Raw genomic sequence first — 14,180 nt, 5'->3', positions numbered from 1 at the left:
CAGATTTGCGCTTCTGATTGGCCAACGTAGCTTTACGGTTAAGGTTTATATCGCCGCATGCTCTTGACCGCGCTTGATAGCGTGTTTTCGTGTAGCCGGAGACCGAGCATGTGTGGACGGGATTTTTTTTTAAACGCTGTAGGAAAAACTCCGGTTATAAAAATACCCGTGTCCGTGTGGACAAGGCCTAAGTTAGCGCTCAGCTGACAGCAGTTGACTCGATTTGCTAACGCTCATCTGATCGTGAGTGACTCGATTAGCTAAAGCTCAGCAGACAGCGGATGACTTGATTAGTTAGCGCTCAGCTGACAGCGGATGACTTGATTAGTTAGCACTCAGCTGACAGCGGTTGATTCGATTAGTTAGCGCTCAGCTGACAGCGGATGACTTGATTAGTTAGCGCTCAGCTGACAGCGGTTGATTCGATTAGTTAGCGCTCAGCTGACAGCGGTTGACTTGATTAGCGTCAGTTCCAATAAAGGACGAGAGGTGCTGGTGTTTCTGTTTGGCTGAAGATGATTTCAGGATTGCTGTTGTTGGTGTTGGTGGGCTCTGCAATGGCACAGAGGGGTGCGTTCTCATCTCATTCCTCCTTCATGTTGCTGGCGTATCTGTTAACTGGAGTGGTGTGTGTTCAGATTTGTCTGTAGACTGTGGCAGTGATGGTTGGGTCACGGTGCACTGGAGGCCCGGACTGGGATTCTCCCAGACGCTGGATCAGTCCAAGGCTCTCCTGGGAACCTGTCCGCCGAGCTCGCTGATGTCCGAGGACACGCTGCTCTTCCGTGTGCTGGTCCGTGACTGTGGCTTCATCCAGCAGGTACGGCGCTGATCCAGAGCAAACACAGATCAGTCTCCCGCCTGATTCTCTTCTGCTGTGTTGAAGGTGATGGAGGGCCGAGTCACGTACTCCAACATGCTGATCTATGCGCGACGCCCTGAACTCCCCATTATTACCCAGTTGGTGAAGTGCGACTATGACTCGTAGGTGATCCGGAGCCAGTGGTGAGTGTGGGGTGAATGTGAGCTTTGGTGTAAGTCTTTGGCTTGTTTCGCTCAGGCCTGTAGGCGAGGAGAGCGAGTTCAGCGCCGAGGAACCGGACGAGAACCGAGAACAGGAGACCTTCAACATGGAGATCATGAACCGTCAGTCAAACTCAAATGTCACTGTATAAAAAGTAAAATGGGCTACAAATGCGTTTTCATGTGGTTCTTACATTAACAACCATACATGTAAGCTGAATATAGCGCTTTAAGATTAAAAATCAGCTGTCAGATGGAGATGGGTAAGCACACACACGAGACTGGCATGATGATGAGGAAGATCTGGTGATGATTCTGATGATGATTCTGCATGACTCTGATCAGACTCTGGGTGATTCTGCAGCTGATTTCAGTGGTCCTGCCCCGTCTCTGAGGTTCGGACTGGGTTCCAGTATTCCCATCAGAGCCACGGTGGAGCCGAGGAGCCACAGATCGCTGAGGATCTACATGAAGAGCTGTGAGTTCGCCACAGACGCCGACATACGCCGCGCCACACAGGTGCATCCCATCATCGCCAACGCTGGGTAAGAGGCCACTGGATGGTTGTTTGCCATTGGCTGATCTCATGTGAGTGACAGGTTGCTCCGCCCTCGTCATCAGAGACGAGCAATCGCAGTCATATCACTGTCTCGGTTAACTATAGACCCGATATAGTCTGAGTAACACACTTCTTAGCCAAAATAACTTGTGAGATGTCTGATATTCCATCATGTAAGCGAAGTAAACACTGATTACAAGGAGTTTGGTTTCATTTCTTCACTCATTTCATTTCTGTATCTAACTGATGACTAGTGTATTCTTGGGCTGGTTTAGACATCTGTTAAATGTTCACTGACAGCCCAAACTTTGCCTGGTTTCACTAGCCTAGACCTCAGGCTGTGTTTGGACGGCTATTAGACGTCTTTTAAACGCACAATTGCTTGCTGGGGAGATAATGCAAGAGGAATTCTGATTCAAGATCATTCAAACTAATGACGTGCACCCATAAATCATTTAGAATAAACACTGCAATATTCCAATTTCCATTTTGATTTCATGGACTTTAAAGAAATAGCAGGGAAAAAGTCCATTTAACGGGCATGGATTTAACACGATGTGCAGCGATGGAAATGGTTGTGCTCTGCTTGTTTAATGGCTCTCACAGGTGTCTGATGGAGAGTAAATCGGGAAACTCCAGCTTTCTGCCGCGCCGGCACTCGGATGAAATGCGTCTGTATCTCGAAGCCTTCCGGTTTGCTCTGGGACAGAAGGTGAGCGCGGCGGCTGCAGCCTGAGCTCGTCTTGCTTGATGTCGTTCTCAGTGTCTCTGTTTCTGTGGGCAGATTTTCCTGCACTGTGATCTGGAAGCTTGTGTCGTCCGGAGCTTGAACGTGGACCGGAAGGCCTGTCACTACGTGCCGGAGAAGCGCAGGTCCTTCACACACACTTCGGCTTAAAGCGATAGTTCAACCAAAAATGAAAATTGGCCCATGATTTACTCACGCTCAAGTCATCCTAGGTGTATATGACTTTCTTCTTTCAGACAAATACAATCAGAGTTATATTTAAAATAAAATAAAAATCCTGGTTCTTCCAAGCTTTATAATGGCAGTGAATGGCCGTTTCTGTTTTGAAGTCCATAAAAGTGGCATGCACTTTTATGATGGACAGATGCACTTTTATGATGAACAGATGCACTTTTATGATGGACAGATGCACTTTTATGATGGACAGATGCACTTTTATGATGAACAGATGCACTTTTATGATGGACAGATGCACTTTTATGATGGATAGATGCACTTTTATGATGAACAGATGCACTTTTATGATGGACAGATGCACTTTTATGATGGACAGATGCACTTATGATGGACAGATGCACTTTTATGATGGACAGATGCACTTTTATGATGGACAGATGCACTTTTATGATGGACAGATGCACTTGTATGATGGAAAGATGCACTTTTATGATGGATAGATGCACTTTTATGATGGACAGATGCACTTTTATGATGGACAGATGCACTTTTATGATGGACAGATGCACTTTTATGATGGATAGATGCACTTTTATGATGGACAGATGCACTTTTATGATGGACAGATGCACTTTTATGATGGACAGATGCACTTTTATGATGGACAGATGCACTTTTATGATGGATAGATGCACTTTTATGATAGACAGATGCACTTTTATGATGGATAGATGCACTTTTATGATGGACAGATGCACTTTTATGGTGGATAGATGCACTTTTATGATGGACAGATGCACTTTTATGATGGACGAATGCACTTATGATGGACAGATGCACTTTTATGATGGACAGATGCACTTTTATGATGGATAGATGCACTTTTATGATGGACAGATGCACTTTTATGATGGACAGATGCACTTTTATGATGGACAGAAGCACTTTTATGATGGACAGAAGCACTTTTATGATGGACAGATGCACTTTTATGATGGACAGATGCACTTTTATGATGGATAGATGCACTTTTATGATGGACAGATGCACTTTTATGATGGATAGATGCACTTCTATGATGGATAGATGCTCTTTTATGATGGATAGATGCACTTTTATGATGGATAGATGCACTTTTATGATGGACAGATGCACTTTTATGATGGACAGATGCACTTTTATGATGGACAGATGCACTTTTATGATGGACAGATGCACTTGTATGATGGAAAGATGCACTTGTATGATGGATAGATGCACTTTTATGATGGATAGATGCACTTTTATGATGGATAGATGAACTTTTATGATGGATAGAGGCACTTTTATGATGGACAGATGCACTTTTATGATGGACACAGGCACTTTTATGATGGACACAGGCACTTTTACGATGGACACAGGCACTTTTATGATGGACAGATGCACTTTACTGATGGACAGATGCACTTTTATGATGGATAGATGCACTTTTATGATGGACAGATGCACTTTTATGATGGATAGATGCACTTTTATGATGGACAGATGCACTTTTATGATGGATAGATGCACTTTTATGATGGACAGAAGCACTTTTATGATGAACAGATGCACTTTTATGATGGACAGATGCACTTTTATGATGGATAGATGCACTTTTATGATGGATAGATGCACTTTTATGATGGACAGATGCACTTTTATGATGGATAGATGCACTTTTATGATGGATAGATGCACTTTTATGATGGATAGATGCACTTGTATGATGGATAGATGCACTTGTATGATGGAAAGATGCACTTTTATGATGGACAGATGCACTTTTATGATGGACAGATGCACTTTTATGATGGATAGATGCACTTGTATGATGGATAGATGCACTTGTATGATGGAAAGATGCACTTGTATGATGGATAGATGCACTTTTATGATGGATAGATGCACTTTTATGATGGATAGATGCACTTTTATGATGGACAGAGGCACTTTTATGATGGACAGAGGCACTTTTATGATGGACAGATGCACTTTTATGATGGACAGATGCACTTTTATGATGGACAGATGCACTTTTATGATGGACAGATGCACTTTACTGATGGACAGATGCACTTTTATGATGGATAGATGCACTTTTATGATGGACAGATGCACTTTTATGATGGATAGATGCACTTTTATGATGGACAGATGCACTTTTATGATGGACAGATGCACTTTTATGATGGACAGAAGCACTTTTATGATGGACAGAAGCACTTTTATGATGAACAGATGCACTTTTATGATGGACAGATGCACTTTTATGATGGATAGATGCACTTTTATGATGGATAGATGCACTTTTATGATGGATAGATGCACTTTTATGATGGACAGATGCACTTTTATGATGGACACAGGCACTTTTATGATGGACAGATGCACTTTTATGATGGATAGATGCACTTTTATGATGGACAGATGCACTTTTATGATGGACAGATGCACTTTTATGATGGATAGATGCACTTTTATGATGGATAGATGCACTTTTATGATGGATAGATGCACTTTTATGATGGATAGATGCACTTTTATGATGGACAGATGCACTTTTATGATGGACAGATGCACTTTTATGATGGACAGATGCACTTTTATGATGGACAGATGCACTTTTATGATGGACAGATGCACTTTTATGATGGACACAGGCACTTTTATGATGGACACAGGCACTTTTATGATGGACACAGGCACTTTTATGATGGACACAGGCACTTTTATGATGGACACAGGCACTTTTATGATGGATAGATGCACTTTTATGATGGATAGATGCACTTTTATGATGGACAGATGCATGGATAGATGCACTTTTATGATGGACACAGGCACTTTTATGATGGACACAGGCACTTTTATGATGGACAGATGCACTTTTATGATGGATAGATGCACTTTTATGATGGACAGATGCACTTTTATGATGGATAGATGCACTTTTATGGACTTCAAAACAGAAACCGCCATTCACTGCCATTATAAAGCTTGGAAGAACCAGGACAATTTTTTAATAACTCAGATTGTATTCGTCTGAAAGAAGAAAGTCATACACATCTAGGACGACTTGAGGGTGAGTATATCATGGGCTAATTTTCATTTTTGGGTGAACTATCGCTTTAAAACTAATCATGTGGAGCTGTTGAATGTCTGGATCTCCTGTAGACCAGAGGAGGCTGTAAATGTGCCGATGGCGTTGTGTTTTAGATGGACGCTCCTGGATGAGCCGTCCCAGAGCTACGCCTGTGCCTGCTGCGACTCCACCTGCCCGAGGACTGGCCTCATGATCGACGGTACGCGGTCCTGCCGGCACCAGCCTCTCTTCTGGACCCGGACCTGAGCATTAACAACCTCACTTTCTCCACAGGCGTGTCGGTACATAAAGTTCTGGGGCCGCTTGTGATCGTGGAGAATGAGCCTGAGAGCAGCGGGTCACCGGACTCACGGGCGAGCTCTGCACACGGTCAGTGATGCTCAGCGATGTCCATGTTAGGCCTGGGCATTTACTCGCATATCATGATTCACAAGTTTGCCATTCCAATTCCGGCAATTCCTCTATTCCATTTCGGGTCTCTATTCCATTTCGGGTCTCTATTCCATTTCGGGTTCTCTTCAATTCCGGATCTCTATTCCAATTCCGGATCTCTATTTAATTCCGGATCTCTATTCCAATTCCGGATCTCTATTCATTTCCGGATCTCTATTCAATTTCGGATCTCCATTTTGGATCTCTATTTCGGATCTCTATTTAATTCCGGATCTCTATTCCAATTCCGGATCTCTATTAAATTCCGGATCTCTATTCCAATTCCGGATCTCTATTCAATTTCGGATCTCCATTTTGGATCTCTATTTAATTCCGGATCTCTATTCCAATTCCGGATCTCTATTAAATTCCGGATCTCTATTCCATTTCCAGATCTCTATTCCATTTCCAGATCTCTATTCCATTTCGGGTCTCTATTCCAATTCCGGGTCTCTATTCCAATTCCGGATCTCTATTCCAATTCCGGATCTCTATTCAATTTCGGATCTCCATTTTGGATCTCTTTTTCGGATCTCTATTTAATTTCGGATCTCTATTCAGACATTCTTAACCCAGCCCTAGTCATGACCTTGAGTTTGTGATGCTGCTGCTGATGATGCTGCTGCTGATGATGATGCTGATGATGATGATGATGCTGATGATGCACAGGTATGAGCGCGTCTCGTGTCTGGCTGCTGGTGTTTGTGGTCGCGCTGGCGCTGGTGACCGTCATGGGTGTTTTGGTCATCAGTTATTACCTGTGCTTCTGGAGAGGAGGACGTCTGGGCTACAGGCCGAGCAGAGATCTACTCACCAAATACTGATGCTCAATAAAGAGTCTGTGGCTTTTCTCCTGGTCTTGTCGTGTTTGTCCACCAGGCGGCGCTTTAGTGCTGTCGTTTATCAGCTTCTGTCCGCTCCACTCCTGCAGCAGGGAGGCCTAGGCCTACAGAAGCCCGGAATGATGCGGAGGCCAATCAAATGGTAAAATGGATCTAGTTTACGAGCAATGTTGCAAAAGCTTTAAAAGCAGGACGTTTACAATTCAAATATAATGTTTTGTGAACCAAACATTGTAGGACTTAAGAGATCTTGTACTCCTAAAATAGTGGTTCTCAACATTTTACTCCCTGTTCACAATACGCAATATTTTTCTAAACTTTTAAAGGCGCTCATGGTTTCTTTAACAAAAAATGACGTTTCGGGAAATTCGACTTTTAGGATCTTCAGGTTCCACTGTTATTAACTAATGGATTTACATTTCTTCATGGTTTTCTGGATGAGGATTTTAATTTTCTACCAGATAGTGTTTTAGACCGTAACTACTAAAATGTGTATTCATTCTAAAAATACCCATTGTGTTTAAATATTTTGCTGATTTACATTACATTATTTTTCCAGGTTTAGAAATCATTTTAAAATGAGCCTTCATGTTTTCCAAGACAGTTAATGTTACTCAAAGGAAGAATTAAAATACAAAAATATCTTGAGTTTGAGCTTATTTGGTTTGAGCTTATTTTAAAGATTAAATCTAATTTCAAATGATTAAGTTGTTTTGGTAGTTTAAAGTTAAAAGTTTGAAGTTTGCTGAGGGTTTTCAGAAGCAGGTTTTCACAGAAATGCCACAGAAGATCTGGTGTTGGTTCCCCAAAGACCCTTTAAAACCATATTTCTCAGGACATTTTATAAAGGTATATGAAAAGCTTCTATGGGTGTTAAAGTTTCTTCCCGGAAACATTGACGCCAATAAAGCTCTTATTTTTAGAAGTGTGATGCGCCCCGGACCCCTGCCTGAGAACCGCTGCTTAATGTGGATTATTAGGCATTAAGTTATCTAAGCATTAACATTATGAGTTTATGAAAAGCTGCTTTGAAATGATGTGTGTTATGAGAAACTGCTGTAGAAAGGAAGTGTTCTGGATCAGATCTGAGAGTTCGGTGGCGTCCGGCTCTGAAACACACACACACAAACACACACACACCTGCAATAATACCCGTCTCCTCTCGTGCCCTCAGGCTGAAACTCACGCTCATTACAATTATTAGAAATCTGCTGTAAAAGCATAGAGCGGCTGTTAGAGCAATCCTTTAATTTGCCCTTGTTCACATCCACACTCATTAAGACGCCCGTGAGCGACATCGGCTCACATTAGGAGTCCCGAGACACAAACGGCTGATGAATTGATTTAACGGATTGGTTTCTTCAATGGACACATTCCTCTGTCTCTTACACAGGCCTTTCACTGAAGATCTCAGGAGTCGCTGCCGTCTCTACAGCCCTGGAACACAGCATGAGAAATACTGACTGATTCCTATGTGAATATTCAAAGGATAAAAAATTTTTACTCTTCGTGTCAACAAATAAATATCTGAAAAGCAAACAGCAAGACTAAATTTGAGAGTTAACTGCTGCACTTTGAGAAAGACTCAAACTAGGTTTAATTGCTAAAGTTTAGAAAAGTAAAAATGATCTTGGCTGATATAAATGGCATAGTAGATCATCAGTGGAGTCAATGTTCCCTGCACTGTCTCTAATAGGGTTTACGCTTGTATGTTTAAATAGTGTCAGTCATGCACTAGCAGTCTGGGCTGTGTTTCCCATACAATGACATAACAAATTCATTATTATTATTATTTTAACTTGCTGCTTAATCACCATGTAGAATGAAGTATGAAGAATATTAAATGTCCTCATCTAAGCAAGCCAGAGGCGACAGTGAAGGAACCCAAACTCCACCAGTGACAGAATGGAGAAAAAACCTTGAGAGAACCCGTCGCTCAGTTCACCTCTGGCCAACAGGCGAACAGTGTATGATTATGATTCAGGAGCATTACAGGTCAGAGGTCAGATTGGATCAGAACATTCAGAATATTTATCCAGTTCCATCTGGTTGAAGATCGGAGTCATCACACCATCTCATCTGGATACTATATCATGTGTTGTGGTCGTGTCTAGGCGCAGGTCCTCCATCTGATCTGGATACGGCCCGGATCCGGCTGACTTCATCATGTGTTGTGGTCGTGTCTAGGCGCAGGTCCACCATCTGATCTGGATACGGCCCGGATCCGGCTGACTACATCATGCATTGTGGTCGTGTCTAGGCGCAGGTCCTCCATCTGATCGGCGCAGGTCCACCATCTGATCTGGATACGGCCCGGATCCGGCTGACTACATCATGCGTTGTGGTCGTGTCTAGGCGCAGGTCCTCCATCTGATCTGGATACGGCCCGGATCCGGCTGACTACATCATGCGTTGTGGTCGTGTCTAGGCGCAGGTCCTCCATCTGATCTGGATACGGCCCGGATCCGGCTGACTACATCATGCATTGTGGTCGTGTCTAGGCGCAGGTCCTCCATCTGATCTGGATACGGCCCGGATCCGGCTGACTACATCATGCGTTGTGGTCGTGTCTAGGCGCAGGTCCTCCATCTGATGTGGATACGGCCCGGATCCGGCTGACTACATCATGCATTGTGGTCGTGTCTAGGCGCAGGTCCTCCATCTGATCTGGATACGGCCCGGATCCGGCTGACTACATCATGCGTTGTGGTCGTGTCTAGGCGCAGGTCCTCCATCTGATGTGGATACGGCCCGTATCCGGTTGACTACATTATGCGTTGTGGTCGTGTCTAGGCGCAGGTCCACCATCTGATCTGGATACGGCCCGGATCCGGCTGACTACATCATGCGTTGTGGTCGTGTCTAGGCGCAGGTCCTCCATCTGATCTGGATACGGCCCGGATCCGGCTGACTACATCATGCGTTGTGGTCGTGTCTAGGCGCAGGTCCTCCATCTGATGTGGATACGGCCCGGATCCGGCTGACTACATCATGCGTTGTGGTCGTGTCTAGGCGCAGGTCCTCCATCTGATCTGGATACGGCCCGGATCCGGCTGACTACATCATGCGTTGTGGTCGTGTCTAGGCGCAGGTCCTCCATCTGATCTGGATACGGCCCGTATCCGGTTGACTACATTATGCGTTGTGGTCGTGTCTAGGCGCAGGTCCACCATCTGATCTGGATACGGCCCGGATCCGGCTGACTACATCATGCGTTGTGGTCGTGTCTAGGCGCAGGTCCTCCATCTGTTCTGGATACGGCCCGGATACGGCCCGTATCCGGCTGACCATCATGCGTTGTGGTCGTGTCTAGGTGCAGGTCCTCCATCTGATCTGGATACGGCCCGGATCCGGCTGACGACATCATGTGTTGTGGTCGTGTCTAGGCGCAGGTCCTCCATCTGATCTGGATACGGCCCGTATCCGGCTGACTGCATTATGCGTTGTGGTCGTGTCTAGGCGCAGGTCCTCCATCTGATCTGGATAGGGCCCGGATCCGGCTGACTACATCATGCGATGTATGTGGTCTTGTCTAGGCGCAGGTCCTCCATCTGATCTGGATTCGGCCCGGATCCGGCTGACTACATCATGCGATGTGGTCGTGTCTAGGCGCAGGTCCTCCATCTGATCTGGATTCGGCCCGGATCCGGCTGACTACATCATGCGATGTGGTTGTGACTAGGCGCAGGTCCTCCATCTGATCTGGATTCGGCCCGGATCCGGCTGACTACATCATGCGATGTGGTCGTGTCTAGGCGCAGGTCCACCATCTGATCTGGATACGGCCCGGATCCGGCTGACTACATCATGCGATGTATGTGGTCTTGTCTAGGCGCAGGTCCTCCATCTGATCTGGATTCGGCCCGGATCCGGCTGACTACATCATGCGATGTGGTCGTGTCTAGGCGCAGGTCCTCCATCTGATCTGGATTCGGCCCGGATCCGGCTGACTATATCATGCATTGTGGTCGTGTCTAGGCGCAGGTCCTCCATCTGATCTGGATACGGCCCGGATCCGGCTGACTACATCATGCATTGTGGTCGTGTCTAGGCGCAGGTCCTCCATCTGACTGGATACGGCCCGGATCCGGCTGACTACATCATGCATTGTGGTCGTGTCTAGGCGCAGGTCCTCCATCTGATCTGGATACGGCCCGGATCCGGCTGACTACATCATGCGTTGTGGTCGTGTCTAGGCGCAGGTCCTCCATCTGATCTGGATACGGCCCGGATCCGGCTGACTACATCATGTGTTGTGGTCGTGTCTAGGCGCAGGTCCTCCATCTGATCTGGATACGGCCCGGATCCGGCTGACTACATCATGCATTGTGGTCGTGTCTAGGCGCAGGTCCTCCATCTGATCTGGATACGGCCCGGATCCGGCTGACTATATCATGCATTGTGGTCGTGTCTAGGCGCAGGTCCTCCATCTGATCTGGATACGGCCCGGATCCGGCTGACTACATCATGCATTGTGGTCGTGTCTAGGCGCAGGTCCTCCATCTGATCTGGATACGGCCCGGATCCGGCTGACTACATCATGCATTGTGGTCGTGTCTAGGCGCAGGTCCTCCATCTGATCTGGATACGGCCCGGATCCGGCTGACTACATCATGCATTGTGGTCGTGTCTAGGCGCAGGTCCTCCATCTGATCTGGATACGGCCCGGATCCGGCTGACTATATCATGCATTGTGGTCGTGTCTAGGCGCAGGTCCTCCATCTGATCTGGATACGGCCCGGATCCGGCTGACTACATCATGCATTGTGGTCGTGTCTAGGCGCAGGTCCTCCATCTGATCTGGATACGGCCCGGATCCGGCTGACTACATCATGCATTGTGGTCGTGTCTAGGCGCAGGTCCTCCATCTGATCTGGATACGGCCCGGATCCGGCTGACTATATCATGCATTGTGGTCGTGTCTAGGCGCAGGTCCTCCATCTGATCTGGATACGGCCCGGATCCGGCTGACTACATCATGCATTGTGGTCGTGTCTAGGCGCAGGTCCACCATCTGATCTGGATACGGCCCGGATCCGGCTGACTACATCATGCATTGTGGTCGTGTCTAGGCGCAGGTCCTCCATCTGATCTGGATACGGCCCGGATCCGGCTGACTATATCATGCATTGTGGTCGTGTCTAGGCGCAGGTCCTCCATCTGATCTGGATACGGCCCGGATCCGGCTGACTACATCATGCATTGTGGTCGTGTCTAGGCGCAGGTCCTCCATCTGATCTGGATACGGCCCGGATCCGGCTGACTACATCATGCATTGTGGTCATGTCTAGGCGCAGGTCCTCCATCTGATCTGGATACGGCCCGGATCCGGCTGACTATATCATGCATTGTGGTCGTGTCTAGGCGCAGGTCCTCCATCTGATCTGGATACGGCCCGGATCCGGCTGACTACATCATGCATTGTGGTCGTGTCTAGGCGCAGGTCCTCCATCTGATCTGGATATCTACACACACTCTCTCTCCAGCACACGTGGGTCAGTCCCGAACACACGTCTGCTCGTCCGGTCCATAAATTTTGTTTTATTACATGACTCCTATGAAGTTTTTTCTTGATTGTTTTGCTTTTTGAAATACGACAACATCTTACTTGAATAAAGTTAAATATAGGCATATATATAACGTTATTCAAGCCAATATGACTCTTACTGTACCAATGAAAAGTATTTGTTACACCTTGCATCATTTGAAATATCAAGCTGATGTGACTCAACAGAGTTATTTCTAACATTTACACATTTTTACAGTAAATGACTGACATTTGAATGTTCTCCTGCCTGTGTTTTTCTTGTTGACAGTCTTTCCAGCGCAGTTTTCTGTTAAATGTTCAGGCTCTAAGGTGTAATTCACAACCGTCAAAATGGGCTTTTAATAAAACTTGGCTGCTTATGCAGTAGAAAGGCTAAAAACCAGACAAAATGCTTTTATCTCTTGTTTCTGCTTCTTCTTCGCTTGTGTTTTGATCAGGAGATCCATCAGTGTTGGGCAAGCTACTTGGAAAATGTAGTGAGCTAACGCTAAGCTAGCAGTTACTCTACATTAAATGTAGCTTTGCTAAACTGAAGCTAGCACCCTGGGAAATGTAGCAAGCTAAACTACAGCAATATGGCAAAAGTAGTTTACTACATCTGAGCTATTTTTTTTAAATTTCATTTTTATATTGAACCAACTTCATTCTAAGTCAATCCTTTCTCAGTGATCATTAAAACTGTCAGTCATACAGATAGGCAGGCATAATCTGTGGCTGGAGAAAATGCCTGGATTCCGCGATTTCGTCCGTGTTTTCCACATTGCGGGAATGAAATCATATTGCCCTATGGTTGCCAACCGCCGTAAAACACGGAGACGAAGAAGATTTGAGCTTGAGCTTTAGAAATGCTTGGGGAAAATGTAGCTTGTGTGGACACTACCGCACTACTTGATCAAAAAAAGAGCTTCGCTACTGAAAAGCTATTTGATTCAGAAAACAGCGACGCTACCACCACGCGACTGAGAAATGTAGTTAAACTAGTAGTGACGCTACTGCCCAAGACTGAGATCCAGTACTCTTTCACAAGATGCCTAACACGGATATATGGAACAGTCCATCAGTGGCGGGAAAGAGTTCATATTTAGCTACTTTTGGCCAGAAGTTCAGAGCGGCTCTGGGTCCAGAAACATTACAATTTTATTTACTTTTTGATTGTGTTTGGCTCATTCTCAAAATATGCTGACAAACCTGTGTCGTGACTTTTTTCAGTCATGGAAAAAGTTTGTAACATCCATCCACCCCACATGAGGGAATGCTGAAGCGAACCCCAGTGTACTGAACGTTGGTCACGCTTTATTTTAAGGTAACAGTGTAATTAGACAAATAAGCACTGAGTGATATTAATGAACAACATGTTTGTTTTAGGTTATTTTAAGGTAATTATGGATAATTTACTACACTTACTGTGTTTAACTCTGTATTGTTGTGCACAATTATAGAAAAGATTTGAAAGCAAAACATCTGTTACATTTACAGTTTTTAATCATTTTTCTTTGTGGTGGGAATTATTAGTGCAAAGTCTAACAATTGACTACATGAACAACAATATAATTAATCATATAAATAATGTAAGATGAATGCTTATCCCTTTAGTTTTTTACAGCTTTAATGTTATCACAGATCACCAGAAGCTGAAGAAAGTTCAGGTGTGATTGTAGGTGTTAAAATTCTAACTTATTTGTAATATAACTGGGGTCTCAAACATGTGTCCTTACTTTCTCGAA

At 45.2% G+C, this 14,180-nt stretch overlaps 1 protein-coding gene across 1 annotated transcript; it reads left to right on the top strand.

Moving 5' to 3' along the window:
* The first annotated feature begins 389 nt into the window (after positions 1-389).
* On the top strand, positions 390-6,917 carry LOC130076899 (uncharacterized). The gene is made up of 10 exons (XM_056242195.1): positions 390-570; positions 639-820; positions 887-984; positions 1,061-1,146; positions 1,388-1,568; positions 2,189-2,294; positions 2,367-2,455; positions 5,748-5,833; positions 5,908-6,003; positions 6,736-6,917. The coding sequence occupies exons 1-10, from the start codon at positions 516-518 to the stop codon at positions 6,888-6,890; spliced, it is 1,134 nt and encodes a 377-aa protein (XP_056098170.1). The 5' UTR covers positions 390-515; the 3' UTR covers positions 6,891-6,917.
* Positions 6,918-14,180: the final 7,263 nt, after the last annotated feature.

The sequence above is a fragment of the Rhinichthys klamathensis genome, unplaced genomic scaffold (genome assembly GCF_029890125.1).
Source record: "Rhinichthys klamathensis goyatoka isolate OS25496 unplaced genomic scaffold, OSU_Roscu_1.1 h1tg000708l_1, whole genome shotgun sequence".
NCBI lineage: Eukaryota > Metazoa > Chordata > Actinopteri > Cypriniformes > Leuciscidae > Rhinichthys > Rhinichthys klamathensis.
Note: the sequence above shows the minus strand (reverse complement) of the source record. Positions and strands in the feature narration are given on the sequence as shown.

What these genes read in the sequence shown, in the direction of transcription:
- LOC130076899 (XM_056242195.1), top strand. Translation starts at nt 516, where the DNA reads ATGATTTCAGGATTGCTGTTGTTGGTGTTGGTGGGCTCTGCAATGGCA. An exon ending in CAACATGGAGATCATGAACC is followed by an intron (nt 1,147 to 1,387) that starts GTCAGTCAAACT and finishes GTGATTCTGCAG; the next exon opens with CTGATTTCAGTGGTCCTGCC. An exon ending in GGTTTGCTCTGGGACAGAAG is followed by an intron (nt 2,295 to 2,366) that starts GTGAGCGCGGCG and finishes TTCTGTGGGCAG; the next exon opens with ATTTTCCTGCACTGTGATCT.